This window comes from Monomorium pharaonis, unplaced genomic scaffold, assembly GCF_013373865.1.
Source record: "Monomorium pharaonis isolate MP-MQ-018 unplaced genomic scaffold, ASM1337386v2 scaffold_148, whole genome shotgun sequence".
Classification (NCBI taxonomy): domain Eukaryota; kingdom Metazoa; phylum Arthropoda; class Insecta; order Hymenoptera; family Formicidae; genus Monomorium; species Monomorium pharaonis.
In genome coordinates, this window is record NW_023415415.1 from 2,435 (window position 1) to 24,523 (window position 22,089).

General features: G+C 29.9%; 1 protein-coding gene across 1 annotated transcript; it reads left to right on the top strand.

The window, feature by feature from the left end:
* Positions 1–1,664: 1,664 nt before the first annotated feature.
* Positions 1,665–20,753, top strand: LOC118648053 (tyrosine aminotransferase-like). The gene is made up of 11 exons (XM_036294256.1): positions 1,665–1,960; positions 7,992–8,096; positions 8,471–8,538; positions 9,427–9,585; positions 12,603–12,794; positions 13,401–13,483; positions 15,247–15,316; positions 16,713–16,841; positions 16,923–17,006; positions 17,245–17,343; positions 18,252–20,753. The coding sequence occupies exons 1-11, from the start codon at positions 1,759–1,761 to the stop codon at positions 18,453–18,455; spliced, it is 1,395 nt and encodes a 464-aa protein (XP_036150149.1). The 5' UTR covers positions 1,665–1,758; the 3' UTR covers positions 18,456–20,753.
* Positions 20,754–22,089: the final 1,336 nt, after the last annotated feature.

Below are 22,089 nucleotides of genomic sequence, written 5' to 3' on the forward strand. Positions count from 1 at the left end.
TAGATAGTGCCCCTTGTTAAAAAAAGTTTCGATATCTAGCTAGTAACGGTCGACGCGCAATTTATGAGCTATAAATATTAAATTAATAGAAAAATTATATTCAGCACCATGATTCGCTGTAGACCGAAATAGATAATCTTTAACTTTATTGTTGTGTTTAAAAATTTTGTCAAGTACAAAATAAAAAGAACACTCTCTTTCTCTCTCTCTCTCTCTCTCTCTTAAAAATTTCATAATACTCGTATTACTTTAAAATGTCTTCATGTTGCCTTAATATACTTTTTTTTATTAATGACGCGCGGATCAAGTAAAACAAAAAAAAATTTTGAATAATGCCTAAAATTTAACTATTTTCGAATTTTCAAAGTTTATTAGTTTTAGACACTTTACTTTTTAAGTCTAGTTATTTTTTAGTCTTAAAATTCTTTTTTTTTTTTTACAAATAATTTGCTATCATTGATGTTGTTTTTTATTAAATTTATTTTTATTAATTTTTTCTCTCATATTAATTATCTTCCTACATCTGTCACCAATTGCACGATAATATCGTCAATATGTGTTAACAAAAATATCGTCTTTATATAAAATTGTCGACCAATATCAGAGCGAACGTTCTGTGTCGCTTTAATATAATATTGAAGCTTTATTTAATCCGCATGTATTTGTGCTGCTACGATTTCAGTTGAATTTACATTTTCCAATAGCGGCATTTGGCAGTTGCTCGTCGTTCACCCCCTCGGTTAATTTTATTGATTCGCGAAATGTTATAATTATCACACATTGTGTTTGCGTGTGCACCCATCGCATAAGTGCATCTAGCATAATAAAGCTCGAAAAGTGACATATACCGCAGCATTAGAGATACTGTGTTATATTATATGTATACTAATAAATAATTACATATAAATAAATTATATGTAGTAATAATAATAATATTTGAAGTAATATTTGTTAAAATCTAATGACTATTTTAAATTATCTTTTCTTTATTAGTGAAAAACAGAAACTTATGATAATGTTTGTAAAAAGTTGAGAGATTTACTACGCCGAGAAATGATAAATCTCGCTTTATGCGTCTATGCTTCTTCGATCGAGAATTTTATCCGATTTTTCACAGATAATTTTTGCGTTCGATTCACTCATTCATCCCGAGCGCACAGATACAGCAGGGGAACCGCCATGTTAAACTCAATTAACGAGCAAACGCACGTTTGCAATGTTCGTCGTTGTCGCAGTCGTCAGACCGAAACAGCATTCGAATAATATCCACGACTGTAACTCGGAGTAAACAGTTACAAGGTATAATTGCATAAAACATTAGAGAGACGCAACAAAATAGAGCCGGTGGAGTTAAGGTTCTACATTCTAAACTCCGGTGGCAACGGAGATGGAGTCAGGAGTAGAGACGGCGGGAGAAACGGAGGGGCACTCTGTTTGTTCCTGTGTCAGATGATACTACTTCTCGAAGTTTCTCGAGGCATTCATTCCCTATATATAAGTAGGGAATCCATTTAGTTAATTATAAAAGAAGGTGTGGTGTCGAACGGACCAATTCCGACCGGTTCATTTGTCCTCCAGCCTCCGTCGAGCATTTTGATTATTAACGCGGTATCCCGATCGCGGCTCAGTGACAAAGAACCAGCTTTACGAGAACCGTCCGAACGTATCAATACTAGAACCTGTCGAGCACATCGATAGTAAATATCAATACCTGCGAGTCCAAGACTCGAATGTAATCTTGACGCATGAGTCTGCTAAATGTCTATCACCAAAATCAGCAAATTCAAAGCTTCCGAGAACTTCTTCACAAGCGACAAGATGTCCACAGCTAGCTTTCGTGAATTTTGGGATGTTTGTGCCTCCGACGTCGCTCGTAGAACGCACAATCCCATAAGATCGATTGTAGAAAATATCGCCACCGATCCCAATCCAAAGAAGCAGATGATCGCGTTGTCTATTGGTAAGTTTATTCCACGTGTAAAAATTATCTTGTGTGTGTAACGATAAAAACACTTGCTCTACACAGAAGAATCTTTACGTTCTTAAAACTAGATTGAGATAATTGAGCGATATAAACACGATAAAATAAAATTTGTTTTTATTTATGATATTATATATATAATGTATATAATATACTATAATATAATAATAAATAGGATAAGTAACTCGGGTCGTTTTAAAAAAAATTTAATTTATTGTCCATGTTTAAGACAAACAAACTATACAAATAAAACTTGATCTCGTCTAAGAAGAAAAAGAGAACAACATAGAAGATTTTATTCTTTTCTTTTAGATTTTATTCTTTCTTCTTAAAAAAATAAAAAAAATATACTTATTTTTATTATATTATTTATAAATTCAGATTAATATCAAATCTTATTCATAGTAACACAGAATAGCTTATTCTTAATTTAATTAAATTTAAAAATATATTATTTGTCATTATATTTACTTTAATACTTTTTACTTTAACTTTTCTTTATCCAGTTCGGTTTGTTTTTTATAAGATATCGGCATTTTTATATTTCGGCAATGTTATTATATTATTATTATTATTATTATATTAACTTATTATGTAACACGCATCTTACCCGTGAACCACTTGGATGTCACTTACTATTAAAAAAATACAAATGTGAAATATTTGGAAACAAAAATACTCATTCATTTGCTATATGCTCTCAGTTCCACATTTATTTGAGTTATTGAGACTTAAAAATGTTTTGCATTTTTTATACACAGAGAAAAAAAAGTAATTGATTCAACAAAATGTGTAGTTGCGGCCTGCCAGGCTACAGATATATTCAATACAATAATATATGCTATTGCAATATCAACAATATACTTGCATTAACAGCTTGTATTCAGTATCTGTAGTTCGCAGTCCGCAACTGTGCATTTTATTAAATCAATTACTTTTTTCTGTGTATTTTAAAAAATTACATTCCATTAAATTTACCATAAAATACCTTTTTGAAAACAAAACTAAAAAATTCTTCTATAAAAAAGTAAAAAATAGAAAGTAGTAATTGCGTAACAAGAAGTATAGATGTAATATTTATGATTATTTTTGTAGGCGTTAAAATAATTTGTTTTGAGATTGTTATATTTGAGTCAGGCGTTCTTGTATCGTAAAATTATATAAAATCTTATATATTTCTAAAACAATTTTATTATATTTAATTCATTCTTAAGAGGAGAGAACTCCCTTTGATTAGATTATATATATATAGAATCTAATTATAATTTTTAGATTGTATAATTAGAATTTAAAGGTAAAAAACAGTCCCTTCTAAATTAAAAAAAAGTAATTCTCTTTACTTTTAAATACCAATTGCGGTCTACAAATTTAGAACCTGAGGTAGAAAGATTTAAAACATAAAAACGCGTATAGGGCTTCCTAGGATTCAATGAGTTAATTCAGATATGACTTTTTACTCTCTAAATCACAATCAGTGAAAACTCGACAAAATCAGTGAAATACACTGACTTTCAGTGATATACATTAAGTGAATATTACTGAAAGACAGTGAATATTCACTGATTATCACAGTGATAAATATGCCACTGTGAATCAGTGAATATCCACTGATTAAAATTTAAAGAGTAAGAATTTTTTTAATAATAAGGATTTTTTCATTTATACTATAATATTAAAAATTCTCCAAATTAACTTTTTAGATTTCCATTCTTTCGTATTACAAAAGATAAAAGACAGAAATGCATGAAATGGTTTATCACGATAATCAAGCGACTATTTTTTTACACAGAAAAAGAATGGGGAAACCAACGTTTTTCTTTGGAATAAATTGAAGGATTATACATTTTGTTTTTTTTTTAACTATAAAAGCGTATCGCATTCGTCGTTCTAAGCGTAATTATAATTTTTCTTTAGTATCGCTAAAAATAAATGCGGTAATTAAGCGCAAAGAGTACTTAATACATAGAAGATTAAATTCATAAGAATGAAAAATAAAATTATTAGTTCTATTCGTTCCACTTGCGGCACTTTGTGAAAAACGTTAGGCGAATAGAGGGTCACCTACAAAGGCTCTGCGTACCAGTTTTGCCGGTAAACGCATACAAATTGCAAACTTTCGCTGTTCCCCACTAGTACGGTTAGACTCTCAATATGTATGATCTCCGGGGCTTGATGTGAAAAAAGTTTGACGGATTGGTGAAAAATGGAAGGTCAAATACGAGGAAATATTCTAGAATATGAAAAAGCGCATTTTGAGCAACCGTAGAGTCCCGCAGGAAACCAGGTTGGAAATACCGAACTGCGTCCAATGCAACCTATTCGTTTTATTAAAAATGCATGGAACAATCATGTAATTTTTCGTGCGTCATCTTTAGAACAGTAGAGCCTGTCTGTCATATATACGATAGTCTATAATTACCGTATCAAATTCGGGTGACTTCTTAATATTTGTGTTTAGATCTCTTTTATCACAGTATATAGAACCCTGATATTGTTATCGATTAAATATTTGAAATCAAAGTTTTTAGAACAAAATTTTTTATGAGAGATAATTGTGTCGTAATATTTGATTTAGATCTTCTTTATCACAATACATAAAACTTTGATATTAGATTTACTCTTATTTGAACTATCATTAAACTTGATTAAACATTGGATATTAAACTTGATATAATTATATATATAATTTCAAGAAAATTTAATGGATATATTAATTTTTCTGAGTCACATAAAAGAACATCAATAATTAATAATGCATTTATTTATATTGTGCATTCTCACACAAATTAACATAAATTACTCAACCTCTATGTAAATTATCTTAATACACAGAGATTATCATAAATGCTACATAAGCTTATATTCTGCATACTAATTAATCTTTATTATTTGTTCCGAGTTTTTGCATAAATACAGTTTGCAACTAGTTTCAATTTTATTTAATTTGTCCACGCTAATTTTAAATTATCTAACGCTTGTGTTTGTTTTATACACAGAAAAAAGTAATATGGCCAATAACATGTAATTGCGGGCTGCCAACTATATAAAATACTCAATACAATAACATTTACTGTTAATGCAAGTACAATGTTGATACTGCAATAGCATATATTATTGTATTGAGTATATCTGTAATTGACAGCCCGTAACAACATAACTTATTGGATATATTGCATTTTTTTCAGTGTATAAATTCTTATATTTGCATTAATATTTATCGTACCAAAGTAATTTCGTTACTTTTTTAATAAACTGATTAAAACTTAATTCATTCTGAAAAATAACTGGCACGCAAACGTGCGACAGAGGATAGACAATATTTTGTTTGTCGATCTTTCGTTTGTGTTGTTTCTAGAAGAAACTTTTTTTAAAGGTTACCGGATATCAGTTTCCAAAGTGATAAACCAATATACTTGCAAACAAATTCTTAATATCTTTAAAGGAAACCAATAACGCTATTTAAAACACTGGAAATTTTTTTACGTCAAACGATTCTAAACAGTGACGAGCATTAATATATGTACATAACGTTTTCGATATGACTGATTATATCTCTTCTGATATTAGATATCGTGAAAATAATAATTCGTAAAAAATATTAATTTCATTAGTTTTCAGATAAAAGTTTTGTATGTTTTTTATTTTAAGTTACATTCTTCGAACAAGAATTGGTATTTAGTTTTATAATATATAATAAAATAGTGAAAAAGTTAAGTTAAATAAAATAAATAAAAACATGTTATATAATTAATAACTTTCCGAAAATTATTTTCTAAATAGTACAAACTGATAGTAGGTATAGAGATAAAAGGGACTTTGAAATCTGAATAGTTACGCGTGTAAAACTTAATTACTAGGAATGTTTGTATGCGAGAATTAATCGTACAGTTTTGGTTCTTTCAGTCTTTTCAACTTTTTTTAATTTTTTTAGAAATTTTTAGAAATTCCTTTCTCATGCTGGGACATGCAATTTTAACTACACAACGAAGTTTTAAAAACGGTTAAAAGGCGGTGATAGTGACGCGTGAGTCCCCTTAACATTTGTAGAATACCAGTGGTGCAGAATGCGGATGTGTCAGAATGTATCGGAAAAACGTCCTCAGCAAATTTTATAGTGGAATAGAACAGAACTGACATACGAGTACGCTAATCTAAATATATTTCAATACAAATCTCGACCGGATGTGCCAGCGGCTATGTACGTTTTCAAGGGCTTTCTTTTATTCTATACATATGCAATTCGAAGAAGATTACAGCATCGAAAAATGGAACAGCAGTAACACGGGAATTTTCGTACAGTCGCTTTTGTAAATGAAAAAATTAGCAGTATAATCCAAAGGCAAAATATCGGTGTAATATCTTGAAATATTTTTGAAAATCTTTATCTTAAATGCTCTATTTTTTATTTAAAATAATATAGAAAATAAAAAAATTTGGCGAAAGTAAAAACCTATTTCGAGAATTTTTTTTGTAGGATGCAGTATGTTACATACAAAGTACTTTAAAATTCGTCGCTTCTGATTCACATCATATGTAACACATAGGATTCATTCGTTAGCTTTAAACTACTTTCATCTAAAAACTACTATTTGGACGTAATTTTGCCATATTTGGGAAAAGGTACTTTTTCTAGCACACAAAATTCCACTGTGCATTCTGTGTAAGAAAATTCTGTATGTTGTCGAGAAAGTTTCGCTGTTTAGCAGTATTTTAATTTAAAATATATTCTGGTACTTATAAGTTTTTTTAATAAGTTTTTTATAATAGTAATAGTGCGCAGTAAAATCTTTGAATCGACAGCAAATTAATAATTATACGCAAAAAGAACAATATAAAATACATTTCTCCTCTATAAAACGTTGTATATGTATTAAATTCTAGAAGAAATTCTATCTGGAAAAAATATTGCTAATGCATTGGACATTTATATCCAGTAAAAAAGCGCTATAGTGCTTTTATTAATCTTGTGTTTTGATGGTACTGAAGTTAATATTTTTCGTTCATATTTCACATTTCTATTGTAGAAATATAAAGTTAATAAAACAAGAAAAAAATAACGTATAAAAAAGGTAGTAAAATATATTAGTAAAATATTAATTAAACTTATGTAATAAAGAGATTGAAGCATATATATATTTTTACAAATAGATCTGATCTAATTATACTACTGTTTTTTTGGTTGATTTTTTTCTGTATAAAACTAATAACTGTATAAAAACTGTCGAACAAACTCACTGCATTTTTTCATGCATTTATTTAAAATAAAATACTTCTGCGTAAAAATATTAATTAAAAATAATAAAATTAATTAATAAAAACTGCGCGTTTTTATTAATCGACAATTTTGTCAATTAACTTACTATTATTGTAAAATACAAAATTTCCAACACGATGCTGTGTTATGTGTATGTCATTAATTCGTGTACTAATAATTTGCTGATAAGTCAATGGTTTTAGTGTATGTGTGTGTACACTAATTGACATTTGCTACAATAGGAATGTGAAATATAATCAGAAAATATATGTATTAACTTTAACGTCAAAGCATAATCCCTTTCGATTAACAATGACGAAGTTGTAATTACATGAATCTCGTATTCGCAGAGCTTGGATTTTATTTCATCGTCGCGCTGTCGCCTCGTAAACAGAAATTTCGCAACAAGGACTGACTACGGTGGATAGCCTCCGGGAAACAATTAATTAATTTCAATTATATCCAAAATGCGAGTCGAGCGGTGGATGTTTCGTTGCACTTTGACAACGCGTCTGTAAATTAATGTTTTCCTACGGTTATCCTAGTTTGAATCTAGTAATCAATTATAAGGACGTGGCATACGTGTAATTAGGTATTTACTCGAAACTGACGAATGTTTAGCGGAAAGCCAAATTTATGCAATATTAATAACTTACGTACTCATAATTGTATAATAATTGATAAATATGAATAAATAAATATAAAGTTTTTAAAGCTTCGAACTTTAAGATTCTATCGTTCATATTTTGTTTTAAGGCGATCCTACAACTTTCGGCAATTTAAAACCACCGAAGGAAGTAATTGAGGCCGTTCAGGAGAGCGTTGCTTCGCAATTATACAACGGATATGCACCGAGCATAGGTAATTTTTAATAAGATCTATAAATGTAATATAAATTTTACATCGTCTTCTAAATCTCGTTTAATCTACGAGAAGTTTTGTAATTATGACAGAAATGATGGAAATAAATTTGTTAATGGTTGACGTATGTATAAATTTCAATTAGATATCCTATTGTATTACCAATTTTCCAAGCGATAAATATAGATGAATAATTTAAATAATACTGTAAATAATTACCGTGTTTATTCATTATTATACATGGATATATGCGACACAGCTGTCTATATATATCTTATATAATAAATTATTGAATTGTTAAACAGATATTTTCACTGGTTCAAGCAATAATTATGTTTATTCGGTGACGTAAAAAATTGTTACGTGTTTTACAGGTTATCAGACGGCGCGAGAAGCCGTAGCTGAGTACAGCTCGAACGAACTCGTGAAAGTCGATCCCAAGGTAGGGTGAACGCACGTGCTTACTTATATCGAATGTCGTCGGTAGATCGGTGTAACACGTGCCGTTGGCAAATTTGGTATCATTAATACTGAGGTTTCTTGTCACGTGTATAAACCGCACTTTACTTATTCAACAACGATATTGCCATTATTTATTCAACTGAATAGCGGCAAGACACATTTTCCCTAAGTTATTTTAATATTAATAAAAGTCGTAAATTTCCAGCCACGAGAAAGGAAGGCGACGTTGGTTTTATTAGGAGACGACGTGGTCGCTAGATTGCATATTCCGAATAGTAGTCCCAAAGATAGTTAATTAACTTGATGTTAAATTTTCACGCTAAAATCGCAGACAGAAAAAAAATACACCGACGAAACGCTGTTAATACATAATGTTATTAATAAACAAAGAAATCAATTTCTACTTTTTTTTAAATTTATTAAAATACTCAAACAGATATTAAATTAGCAAAATTTCGCATCGGATAGCTATAGAAAAAAATAAAGATATTTTTACTGCAAAAAAATTGTATTACATTCTTTCAAAATATTTTTAATCTTGGCTTCGTGTATCTGCAATTACGCTTGTCAGTACATAAATATCACATTCAATTTATTTGCCTGTAGTAAACTTCTTGCGATAAGTAATCTATCAACTTTTATGTAATTTAATCATGTAGATGTATTTTTTATATTTTAATATCAGAACGCTGCGGAATTTTTCATCATATCAAACAAATCTGCTAAAAAAATACGATAGTATGAAAATGTAAAAAAAATTTTTTACCATAAAAATATTAGTTTTCGTTTCCATTCTACATTGAATGCGATGCGAATAAAGATGAAGCATGTGGAAATAAAATATTTGGTGTTTCTACATTTGTTGTAGGACGTAATCCTGTGCAGTGGATGTTCTTGCGCACTCGACTTGTGTATTACAGCTTTAGCTCGAGAAGGCCAAAATATTCTAATTCCACGGCCCGGGTTTTCCATCTACCGAACGCTAGCGGAGGGTCTCGGTATTATGGTCAAAACGTACAATTTACGTGTGAGTATTCTTCTAGAAAGAGAGAATTAGTGCAATTTGCTAATTGTATGCGAAGATTAAAATTATACGATTATATTCTCACAATGACTCGAAGATTATGCAAATAGAGATCAAAGTGTATTAACGTGTATTTCAAGCACACGTGAAACAATTACACTGAAAAAAAATTCACTAGATTGAAATCAATATTTTTTCAAATAGTACCAAGCAGAAGTTTTATAAAAAATAAGTAATTTTTATTTCAAATAAGATATTTTCTAAATTATAGAAAGTATTATCTCATTTGAAATAAATATTATTTATTTTTTACAAAACTTCTGCTTGGTACTATTTGAAAAAATATTTATGTAAAAATACTGTATGTAACTACTGTAAAAATTCTAAATTGTTTTCAAAATACTACGTTTTTTCGCACGCGCGTATTTCAATTAATATTGATTTCTGAAATATAAAATGAATTAATATTTTTCAATATTTATTTATTTAATATCTCATTTGTGAACGAATAACGTAATAAACATCAGCTTCATATTCCCATCATAATGTGTAAAATACTGATCGATATCGCAACGCGTAGTGGCTACTCTGTAATAATCGCGCTTGTAAAAGAAAAGGTGATGCTATATGCGCTACCGTGTTGCATCGTCATTAATAAGAAATGTGCATAACAGTGTCCGCAATATTTCTTAAGTTACGCGTTATTACAGAACGCACTTCAAGCGGCCGCCGGGTCTTAGCAAGCAGCTTTATATGCAAAAATATACCATTTTGTTAGTATCTTTAAATTTATTAACCACCTAGGGCGTAAATGTATTCATTTACAGAAAGACAATGAAAGTGCATAATAACTCGTTTAATTAAGATACGCAAGAATAGGGTAGATGTGAAGTCATTTAGGACAGCTATGTCAATTACATATGTTTTAAATATTGTACACGTTATCAGAAAATATTATTATCATTGTTATTATTGTTGTTCTTTTGTACAAAATAAAGTTTGCAATTAAGCAAGACTTTATTTTATATGTAAAACGTACGATAATGTAATTAATTTGTAAAGTTTTCGCATTTTGTAATTTTTGCGTAATAAACAAGTGTGAAAAAAGATAGAACTTTTAAGTAATTTATAATTTAATCAAAATAATAATTTCTTACAAATGTTATTAGCTTTATTCAATTCTTGATCTATAATATAATATAAAATAATAATACAGAAATATTTAGCGTGTAGCATATATAAAATATAAATTTATATTCACAGTTTAAACGTTTTCCATAGTTAAAAAATTATTTAATTAATAAATTTTTATGTATATACACAGTCAAAAAGTTTTTGTTGACAAGAAATAGTTTTTTACTCTCTAAATTTCATAAAGTGAAGAAAATACTGCCATTACAATTTTTCGAATGATTTTCCACTCTATAAAAGTTAAAGTTCACTCTTATAAAGTAAACTTTATTCTTATAGAGTAAACTTTAACTCTTATTAGAGCAGAAAATCACTTGAAAAATTGTAGTGGCAGTATTTTCACTCTATAAAACTTAGAGAATAGCTTTGTTAAGAATTTAATTCTCAATATTAACTAATTTCGTCATTCAGTTTATATAAATATGCTAATTTTAAATTTTGCTAAGATTTCTTGTTTTTATTTGCAAAGTATTTGTAATAGTTTACTTTAAGCCAATTGAAAACGTCATTGCAATGAGTTTAAACGAAAATCATATTTAAATCGCCGTTCGCTATTTACACGATAAATCAGAGCTTTCGCTCGGAGATTTTCAAACTAAAGTGCTAATGAGGCAGTTTCCTCTCTTTTCAACTTCCCCTGGCAGTCAGTTTTAATGTTCCACTTTCGTCTCTGTCGTTGCAAATTATTTTGTTCTAGTAATTATAACTACAATGCAGTAGTTTTAACTACGTATAAGGCCGAATGTACGAGTAATTTATAAATCCTGGCACGCGCGTTACACATGTGCTCATACATCATATATAAATCGCATAAATACTGTATATTTGTCCATGAATAATAAATTTTACAAAATTCATGAAAATGTTCAGCTTATACTCCTATATGCATTCTATTATTCTTTATACAAATGTTTTTATCTTTCTTTTTTTAATCATTTTTATTAAAAATATTTCTTTCAAATTATTCCATATAAAAGCTTTAAATAAAAAAAATATTATTTCAGTATCAAAATCATTGCAGCATTATACATTTCATATTTTTGCGGTATAATTCCGTGAAACAATGCTGATGTACAAATAAAAAATTATTTAAACATTAGAATGCTATCAACTGACAAGTAACATTTTAACCAGCGAATAAATAAATAATACGAGTCCATTTAGTACATTCATATCTATAAATTAAAAAATAATTTTAAAAACTTATACAAATAAGTATTATAAAAATAATATTATTAAGTATTAGGCAATTAAATTTAAGAGTGTCCCACTAAAATTATAATTATAAAATTTAGTAAAAAAGGTATAAATATGTCTATTTATTTATTAACACATAACTCATACGTACCTCAGACATGTTAAGAGCACTATATTTACAGTTTGGCAATTGCACAGTAAATACCTATTAAGCATCATAACTTTTTAAACATAAATGTTTTGGATAGGTTTATTAATCTTTCTTCGCACAATCAAGTTTTTTCTTCTCATAATATTTTAGAGAAGAGAAGAGAGAAAAAGAGAGAGACAAATGTTCAATATTAAATTTTTCCATCCTCCAAATAAAAATTCTGTTAAAGAGAAATTTACATAGATTTTATGAGACTTTTTATTAAACAATAATATAAAAAGTTTTGTTAAAAATGTAAAAATATTTTTTCCACATTAAAATTTTATTTGCAAAACGCTCAGAATTACTGGAAAACTTGTAATCGAGAGAAAATACGTGATTTTTAGCCACATATCTTTGTACAGATATCGTGCAGTGGATGAGAAAGGCGGGAGGAAATGAAGACTTGCGAATGGATCCTATTAATATTAATCGTTTCTAGCCGGAACTCGGTTGGGAGATCGATCTAGACGACCTAAAGGACCAAATCGACGAGTCGACGGCGGCGATTGTTATAAACAATCCGTCAAATCCATGCGGCTCCGTGTTCAGCCGCGACCATATACTTGACATTCTCAACATCGCCGCACGTTACTACGTACCCATTATAGCCGATGAGATTTACGAGCACATGGTACGTGTCCGAATATTACGCTTACTACCCCAAGTATCAGGTGACAAATCGTTCCATTTGCGGAACAAATAAAGCGCACGCACCATACCGTTCCATTCGAAGGGGGTGCGAAATTAATTCAGGACGGACATGTGCATGGTGTCCCAAATTTAGAAGGGGTGTGCGCACTGCAGTTTGTTATGAAGGACTTTTTTTTTGTCTTGTAGCATGCACAAGAATTCAGATAATTTGATAGTGATAAGACATTTAATACAGCAAAAAAGTGTGACCATTAAAAATTACATTATATTATGTGCTTTAATCGGTTCTTTTCCCTTACTATTATCCTTGAGAGAATTTTATTTTGGCGTATTATAAGAATTGATAAGAAACGGAAAATAATAATTGATAAGAGATGTAAAATATATTGCTTAAACAATTTAATATGTAAACTTTTTCATAAATTTAAATGTTAAAACAATATTATACAGTACATAATAATAAATTTGAAAAAAATGTGATGAGATGAGATTGTTACAATTTTGTGCTATATACCTTCGCGTGTAGGCGAAACGCATATGCCTATTATACGCAAATACATTTTTCAAGCCTCACCGCTGTTTTCAGGTATTTCCAGGACGGACTTTCCACTCGTTAGCGTCTCTATCGACCGAAGTTCCTATTTTGTCGTGCAGCGGACTGACTAAAAGGTATGTCAGAACGTGTAAAATAATTATAAAACTCCTACGTTTTGACGCTAGAACACAAACGCACGGTTTTCCGTAACACTCCACAACATTTTCACAGACGTAACGTGTGACTTTTACGTATTAAACAAGATGGTTTCTCAGCTAATCTACTTGAAACAAAATGTCGCGTTTTTTAAAAGGTTTTTTTCAATACTAAAGGATAAAAAAAGTCAGCGTAATAAATGAAGAATTTTTGTGTTTTTAACGTTCGAGCTAAAATAGTTATAAACACAATGTCTTTTAATAACAATATGTTTAGGAAAACAAGAAAAATAGCTTTTGCAATTATTTCTATTGTTATAAATGCAATAATAATCGTTTTAAAATAATTTGAAAAAAATTCGGCGTTCTCTCTTTTTCTCTCTTTCTCTGCAACAGTTTTTCCTACATCGGGTTTCCAGTTATTTTCAGTACGTTACCTTCTATTATCTTTCATCGTGAAAAGTATGGAGCAAAACTAGCGATTCGTGAAGTTGACGGAAGGAATTCCTGGGACGGAAGCGTCCCGTTATAAAATTTTTCACTTGATTTTTTCAAAAATAGAACGAGGAGTTGATTGAGCGTGAATAAAACGTCGCGATCAAAGTCGAAGGAACGGGTATTCCGAAGTTTCGCGATTATGCCTCCATTATTCTAACGGTATCAGATTTGAAACGCAACTTAATTTACGACCGCTCGCCATACTAGTTGTAAATGAGTTTCTGCAGTTTGTTGCTAAGTCTTTCATTGCGGCACAGTGTATTTTACACGCCGCAGATTTCGCAGCGCGGTACTTTGGTGTACAACGACAAATTTGCGTTTTTCATGTAAAATTCAATGATATACACGATACACGCAAATATAAGGTAAAAAAAAATAAAGCGGATGATGAAGGTAAATCAATGAATAAGTGAATAGCGCTGTAACATGATGATTATTTAATAATTATTATGTAGCATGTTGTTGTTATCTTAAAATGAAAATTTCAAAACCAATTTAATCTTTCTCGAAGAGCTTTATGTATATGATACTCATCATCAAATTTTATGATTCGTTAAGCATATAAACGGATTAAAAGCAAATGTTATGTGTATGGCTACTGTTTTATTTAACAAGAATATTCAAATTGAGAAGATATATTAAGAAGAAGAAAAAGCAAACACTACGCCGGTAAAATTATCTTAATGTAGTATTATCGTTAATTCATACTTGCATTCATCAAAATATTAATGCAATTAAAAATAATGCATTATCTACACCTTTTTTGCGTCTCTTTTTGTTATCAAAAACAAAAGTATTATCTCGCAAAGTAAAGAGTGTATCTTGCATTGTTTGTTAATTTTGCGACGTATACTATATTTTTTATGACTGCACGATATTCGTTCCGCATGTGTTAAATAATAGAATCGTATGCCGCAATAAAGCTTCTGCATATAAATTGGTCACCTATAAAAGATTCTCATTGCAATTAAACAATCGCGAGAAACATTTAAAACAATTGGTTTAAGAAATTAATAAATAACTAGTTGTATCTCAATATAAAAGAAGAATTTATAACTTTGATATTAACTGTTAATATTAAATATTTTTTTGTTGTTTAATAATTTATTTTTGCGCCTAGAAAAATGCTACTTTATTTTAGTAATTTTTTTCTTTAATTTAGAAGCCAAAATGAATAAATCTCATAATCTGTGAAATGGAACCTGACGATGATAGTCCAATTTTAATCTCTTTTTTCTTCACAGATTTTTAGTACCAGGATGGCGTATGGGTTGGATAATAATCCACGATCGTCAGAACGTGCTGGAAACCGAGGTGGGTAAATGCTCGTGGTACAATACGTGACAGCCTGAAAATAATTGCTTCTCCGACGGTATTGTTTCCGTAACGAGGCCCGAAGCATGTCCCGGCGAGTTCGGCACCGCATATTGCGGATTGGATTAAATTTCATTGATTAAACTTTATTCCGCTATTAAAGTCCTTCGGCAATCGGATCTTTGGTCGGCCGTGCTCTTAATTCCTCTCCTTCTGGCTACGGCATCGCCTCGGACTACGGACTAACTTTAAATCGTCGCGTCGTGTACCTCTATCGGATATATTTCTGTGCTCCTTAATAACTTTGCAAGAGTTCCGATGTCGCGATCTTAGATAAATAAGATGAGCGTTCCGTAGGAAAATCTTATCGCGGCAAGTTTCATATACGTACTGCTTCAGACACCGTAGCAGAAGAAAAAACTTTTTATTTCAGATTCTTCTATATTATAAATTGTTAAAGTCTACTCTGCACGATACAGTCTGAATGAAAAAGATCTCATTAATTCTTAAATAAATATGATTTCTAAAAAAGGGTTAAAATATAATCGAATGATTAATTATCTTTTTTTAAATAAAATATAAATATATATTTTTTCATTGCTATATTTGTTATCCGTGTATCCATACATTCAGTATTTTATGGTATATTTTTTTATGTCACGCTTTGAAAGAAAAGGTTGATTGTGCGATCGTTTGATGATGTACTCCCACGGGTATTGGACAAGCTGGTAAAATAGTCTGCCGTTGTGTAGCACGTTTCGACATTTCACTGTACTCGAAGTTCGCGAGAAATCTAATATCTACTATTTTTGGAAGTAATTTCATATTGATTTCAACGTAACTAAGTAAAGCGAGTTTGCTTTTCTAGAATTTCTACATCTGTTGGGACCACGAAAAATCCTGACATATAACCTTTGTTAAGACCTCATTCTTTTAAAACTTTTATAAATTTTCTAACAATTTATTGTGTCACTGGTAATATATTATTTATTAGACGTAATTTATCTACTTTTATTTGTTAAATATATCTTGCAATTTGTGCTAAAACTTGAAATTAAATATATAAAGTTCATAAATAAAACACTAGAAGTATTTTATAAATAAATAACAAATTTTTTTATACATTTAACAAATAAAAAATAAATTACATATAATAGATTTCTTTTTTATTTTTTAAATATATAAAACAATTTATTATTTATTTATTAAAATACTTCTAGTGTCGTCTTATTTTAGTATGTACTTTATATATTTAATTGCAAGTTTTAGCACAAATTATAAGACATCCACATACGATAGACACACAACATTTAGGTGCATTATATTTGCTACTTAATTACATTAATAGAATATAAGATGTACAAATTAAAGAAATTCTTAATATTTTGTTCTTTAGATTCGCAAAGGTTTACATTGCTTGAGCCAACGAATAATCGGCAGCAATACTATTGTTCAAGGTGCCTTGCCCAGCATACTTAGAAAAACTCCACAGAAGTTTTTCGACGATGTTATTCGTACTCTACACGTAAGTTATTATCGCGAATGAAAAACGTATTAAATATATAAAGTTCAGCGCAAAGTATTTATATTAAAACTGCGGTTACAGTCGCATTCCAAATTGGCCTACAAGTGCATCACAAAGATCCCAGGACTGAAGCCAATAATGCCGGATGGAGCGATGTACATGATGGTAATGATTCCTATTGTAATTAGCCCAGGCGCACCCTTGCATAATTTCAAGAATCACAGCGTATTGTTTGACAGCCCGTAGCTCGCGGGTTAAAACCGTAAATGTTAATCGAGCGTCCGATAAATAGGTCGTGTAATTAGTCGGTGCACGACCGCTATTTATACGTTAATGCAAATACCATCAGTAAGGTGGGCCCAACTGCAATTTACGAGCTATAAATTATTGAATCGATTTCCAGGTCTACATCGATCTGCCGTGCTTTCCGGAATTTAATTCCGATCTGGAATTCGTGCAGAGACTTCTAATAGAAGAATCCGTGTTTTGTCTACCCGGCCAGGTTTGCATTTCTAACATTTTAAATTATCAATTCATTATACACCCTATAAAATCTTCTAATTATATTCTTCGTATAAAAAATATTCAAGTTTTTAAAATTAAATTTTAGTTTTCTGATACACCGCAATATTTAATGATTTATTTATCATTTAAAAATACTACAAAAAATCAAAGCGTTATGTTACAACAAAATACACCGGATAATAGCAAAATAAATTCTTTTTGTTAATTAATATTATTGTAAAGTTTTGACAGATTATGTTATACATTGTGTCAAAGAGCTTGTAAAATTTATTGCAATGTTTTCGAATTCACGTCAGTGAACCTAGCACCCTCACTACTTAAAAAAAAGTTCGGACATACCGCATAATTTTCTGTTAATTATCTGTTAATATTTTGCTCTAATTTCGAATTTTTTGCTCTTATCCGTTCGCAGAAAATTAAGATAAAAAATGAGGGTACTAGCGTCATGTAAACTTAGCACCCCTACTTTTGGTCTTAATTTTCAGAATTTGCAGATATAATTGGCAGAAAATTATGCGATATGTCCAAACATTTTTTTAGTGGGGGGGGGGAGTTCTAGGACATTCCAAATTTATATAAAATTTTACACAAATATAAATAAATAATCTAATATAAATTCTTTACATTTTTAAATTTGAAAATTAATAATTTGGATTTACATATTCATATTGTAAATATATAGAATATATTACAGATACTACATAAAATATATTATATAAATTTACAATCACATTATTCATGTTCTCATTTTGTTCTAGAAATAATTTTTTTGAAGAAAAAAAATTTAATTTTATATTCCATTAATGATAATTAATTAAAAAAATTGCTAACTGTGTTAAGAACTATAATAACTTTACTAATTTTTTGTATCTTCTGATTTCCCAGTGCTTTGATTATCATTCTTATATGAGACTGGTAATAACCGTACCAAGTAACATGCTCGAGGAAGCTTGTCAGAGGATTCAGGAATTTTGTAAGAGACATCATTATAAAACGGTGGAGAGCCCGAAAAAGAACAATTTTGTCAACATAGATTCCAGAAGATTCCATATTAAAAAACGACCAAACATACAGAAATTAGAACATTAATTAATCTGCATTAACCCGTTGAGTAGTTTTCTCCGGATCTCTGAGTTCTTCTGAATTCAAAAAGAACTCTTCAGCCTTGGTTTTTGCTTTTGTGTATATATACACTGGAAAAAAAGTTTTGTTGTTTTATGAGAAATTTTGGTTGATTCAACCTGTCCGTTTGTTCGAAAATGAACGATACAAATTTTGTAGTTAGAATTACCAGAGGATTCTGGTTAATTCCATTCTGTTTGAATCTACCAGAATTTCTTGTTAATCTTACTACATCGTTTTGTTAGGTTTACAAAACTCTACAAAAATTTCTTATTAATCTTATTATATTGTTTTATTAGGTTAACACAATTTTTTGGTTAAAAAACGAGTTTGGATAGAGTTTTTAAAATAATAACAATATATCTTGGTTTAAAGTACACTGCATATATTTTACATATATTTTACTAACCTCTAAAAATCTCTATATAGCTGTCGAAATTCCATTCGCGCAGAAGAGAAGACATTTTTTCGTCCGCCATGCCGTTGAACAGAATAATGTAAATACACGATTGTAAGATACACGAAACAAATATAAAAGGTACCTTATGGGTACCGCGTGATATTAGTATCGCATCGATACCGCGTTGGTTTGCGCGAGATTGGCATGCACCGACTTGCGCTGCGAGAACGAAGGCGCCAGCATTATCGCTATTTTTGTAAATATAACAAGAAGTTTTGTATTATTTTGTAGATTCAACAAGAAGTTTTGTAGATCCAACAAGAAAAACTTAATCAAATCTTTATAGTACAGTTAACCAAACGGTGTAGTTATAAGCTGTAAAATCTTGTTATGATAACCAGAAATTCTGTTTCGTTTAATAAGAATACGCTCAACCAGAACCGTTTTATTATTATAATAAAACCATTTTTCTCAGTGTATATCTTCTAAGTTTCTACATTTTTATCTTTAAGTGTATAATTATTTGGTCTATAATTTTATCTTCTATTGTACTTGCTTGTAAATGCTTGTATAATAACTAAATAATGTTTCATATATCTGTACTTATATGTACTCCGCTTAATTTTAAATACATGGCAATAATAATGAATAATTGATGAATTAATGCATAATGTTATAGTGTTATAATTCTAATCTTAAAAACTAGAGCTTGAAATACCATTGCAAAACCGAAACTATATTATCGAATTGCATTAACCCAAGCTATTTGCTTCTTGTTTACTTGCAAAACCCATGATTGTTTCCAGCTAAATGTATTCTGATAATACAAGATATTTGTTTTTGCTCCATATAACTAAGTAATGTATTTAAAATAAAATTTTCTCTGTGTATATTTTTTTCTCTAATACTTTTAATACATGTTTAAAATCTGCGTAGCAGTAAAGTTGTAATATACCAAAATAGTTAACATTTAAGGTTATTCTATAAAATACAAATGCGAGTCATAAATCGCAAACATGAGCATTAATAGGCCAAACAAAAGCATTAATAGGCATGAATAGCTTTTAAAAAATTACTGCGTGTATAAATAGTATCTGACTCACCGCATAGTTGTTTCGTTGTCATTTGATGGTTCTCTGGATCTCTCTCTTCTCCTCGTTTCTCATTTTTCTGTTGTTGCTTCTCCATGACACCTGCACACATTCATTTGCGAAAATACATTAATAACAGTTGCACGCGCATTAATCGTTAGCTTACGGCGAAATGTAATTTGGCGTAAATAAGAATAATGCATTTAAAAAAAGAGAGAGAGTTGCCTAAAACTCAATACTTGCGAGGTCTCGTAAATTAACGCAATGTATAAATCTCGAATGTCAGGGAGAATTTTTATAAATCAATGGATGTAACAAGCACTATGTGATTGACGTATCATAGTTAACTAGATATATGATTGATTTGTAACTGTACACTGTAAGAATGATAGCGTTTTGAGAAATAATGGATACACAAACGGAATGGCGCGCGCCGCGCGAGTGGCAACACGTCAGTCCTGTGTGCAAGACAGGATATCGATTGCCGTAAAAAGAACTTTAAATATATCGTACTCGAATTAGTCTCGTCGTACGGTACATTCAAATGTACATTGAATATTCTCGCGTTATAAATTAATGAATAACCAACATAGCACACTTGAACGCATAACTCGATTAATCATTCGATTGGTAAATATATAGATACGATATTGCACTCGCAAATCCAAAATCTTTACAAAAATGACCGTCATTCGTACATATCGTAAAACAATTGTGCACCTCGGTCCTATGCTTCTTCGATTTCTTTTTCTATGAATAAAACAAGTGGGATATACATATATATCTACTTCACAAACTATCGCTTTAAATAATGAATTTACGAGTAAACTAATAGCGTAGATTTCGAAATCATTTGGATCAATAATCCGTATTCGATTTGAGTAACACAACGACATGCACTAATTGTTCGCTCGATTGAACGTTTCCGTGCGATTGACAGCGCGTCTGACCTTGTTTACGCGCAGATACTTTGTGCGGACCACAGAATTAAATAACGAGTTTAACCACTATGAAATATTTTACGCGTATGAAGTATTTTACGCGTGAAACATTTAACATCTTGAAAATGTACGCTAAACATATGTTCCTTTTTTAAATACTAATTTTGACGAATGAGTAAATATAACACATTAGTATTGTAGACTCGCTATTTTAGCACGTGAAGAGTAATAAATTAAAGGATTTAAAAAATTAAATAAGTCTTTTTTAAAATGTAGGTTATTTGAGGTCAAATCATTTTCAGCAGCATTATAACGTACAATTTTGTTCTGGCTTTTGTTTAAGAATCAAACAGAAAGCGCGAAATATAAATAGATAATAAGTATCAAATTTCTGCAAAAAATCAAACAAAAGCAGAGGTCCTTTCTTTTTTGTAATATCGATCTTTAAAATATTAATCAAAGCCTAAAATTTTGTTCTTATATTGTATGTCCAGAAAAAATTATCATGTATAAAAAAGAAATATAAAAGAATGTTAAAAGCAATTTGTAAAATCTCATAAATTAAAAGTAAGAAATAATTTTCTATTGTACATAATATTTCTTAAATAATATTTGTGCTATTCGCAAGAAATGTTTGTGCACTTTGTTCATAGAAAGACGGTTGAATCGTTTCAGACAAAATTTGTTTCTTACAATCGAACTTAGGACGTTGGCCACATGCCATGGAGTTTTGTCTAAAAGGAGAGTTACGATGAGAGCTCGATTAAAAAATGGACGGTACCGTGCTTACTATTGATCTTAATACCAGAATTCACATGATAAATATTATAGGTTGTCGGATTTTATATTTCAAAATCGGAGAATTAATTTGAATTCTAAAAACTGTATAAAAAATTGTACATAAAAGATATTATCTCTGAAAATGTTATATTATTTTTTAAAAATATAAAATATGATCTTTTATAAAATCCACTTTTTAAAAATATATAATTACTATTACTACGTCAATTATCTTTCCGCGAGTGACTTTTGTATGAACTTTTGCAATTTCGATAATATCGAAGATAATATCATTTACGTTGCAAACCAGATTTGGATATTTCTACGTCAGTACGAGTTACAAATTTATCTGTGCAAATTTAGTTTGCTGTGCCATTACGAAAATCAAA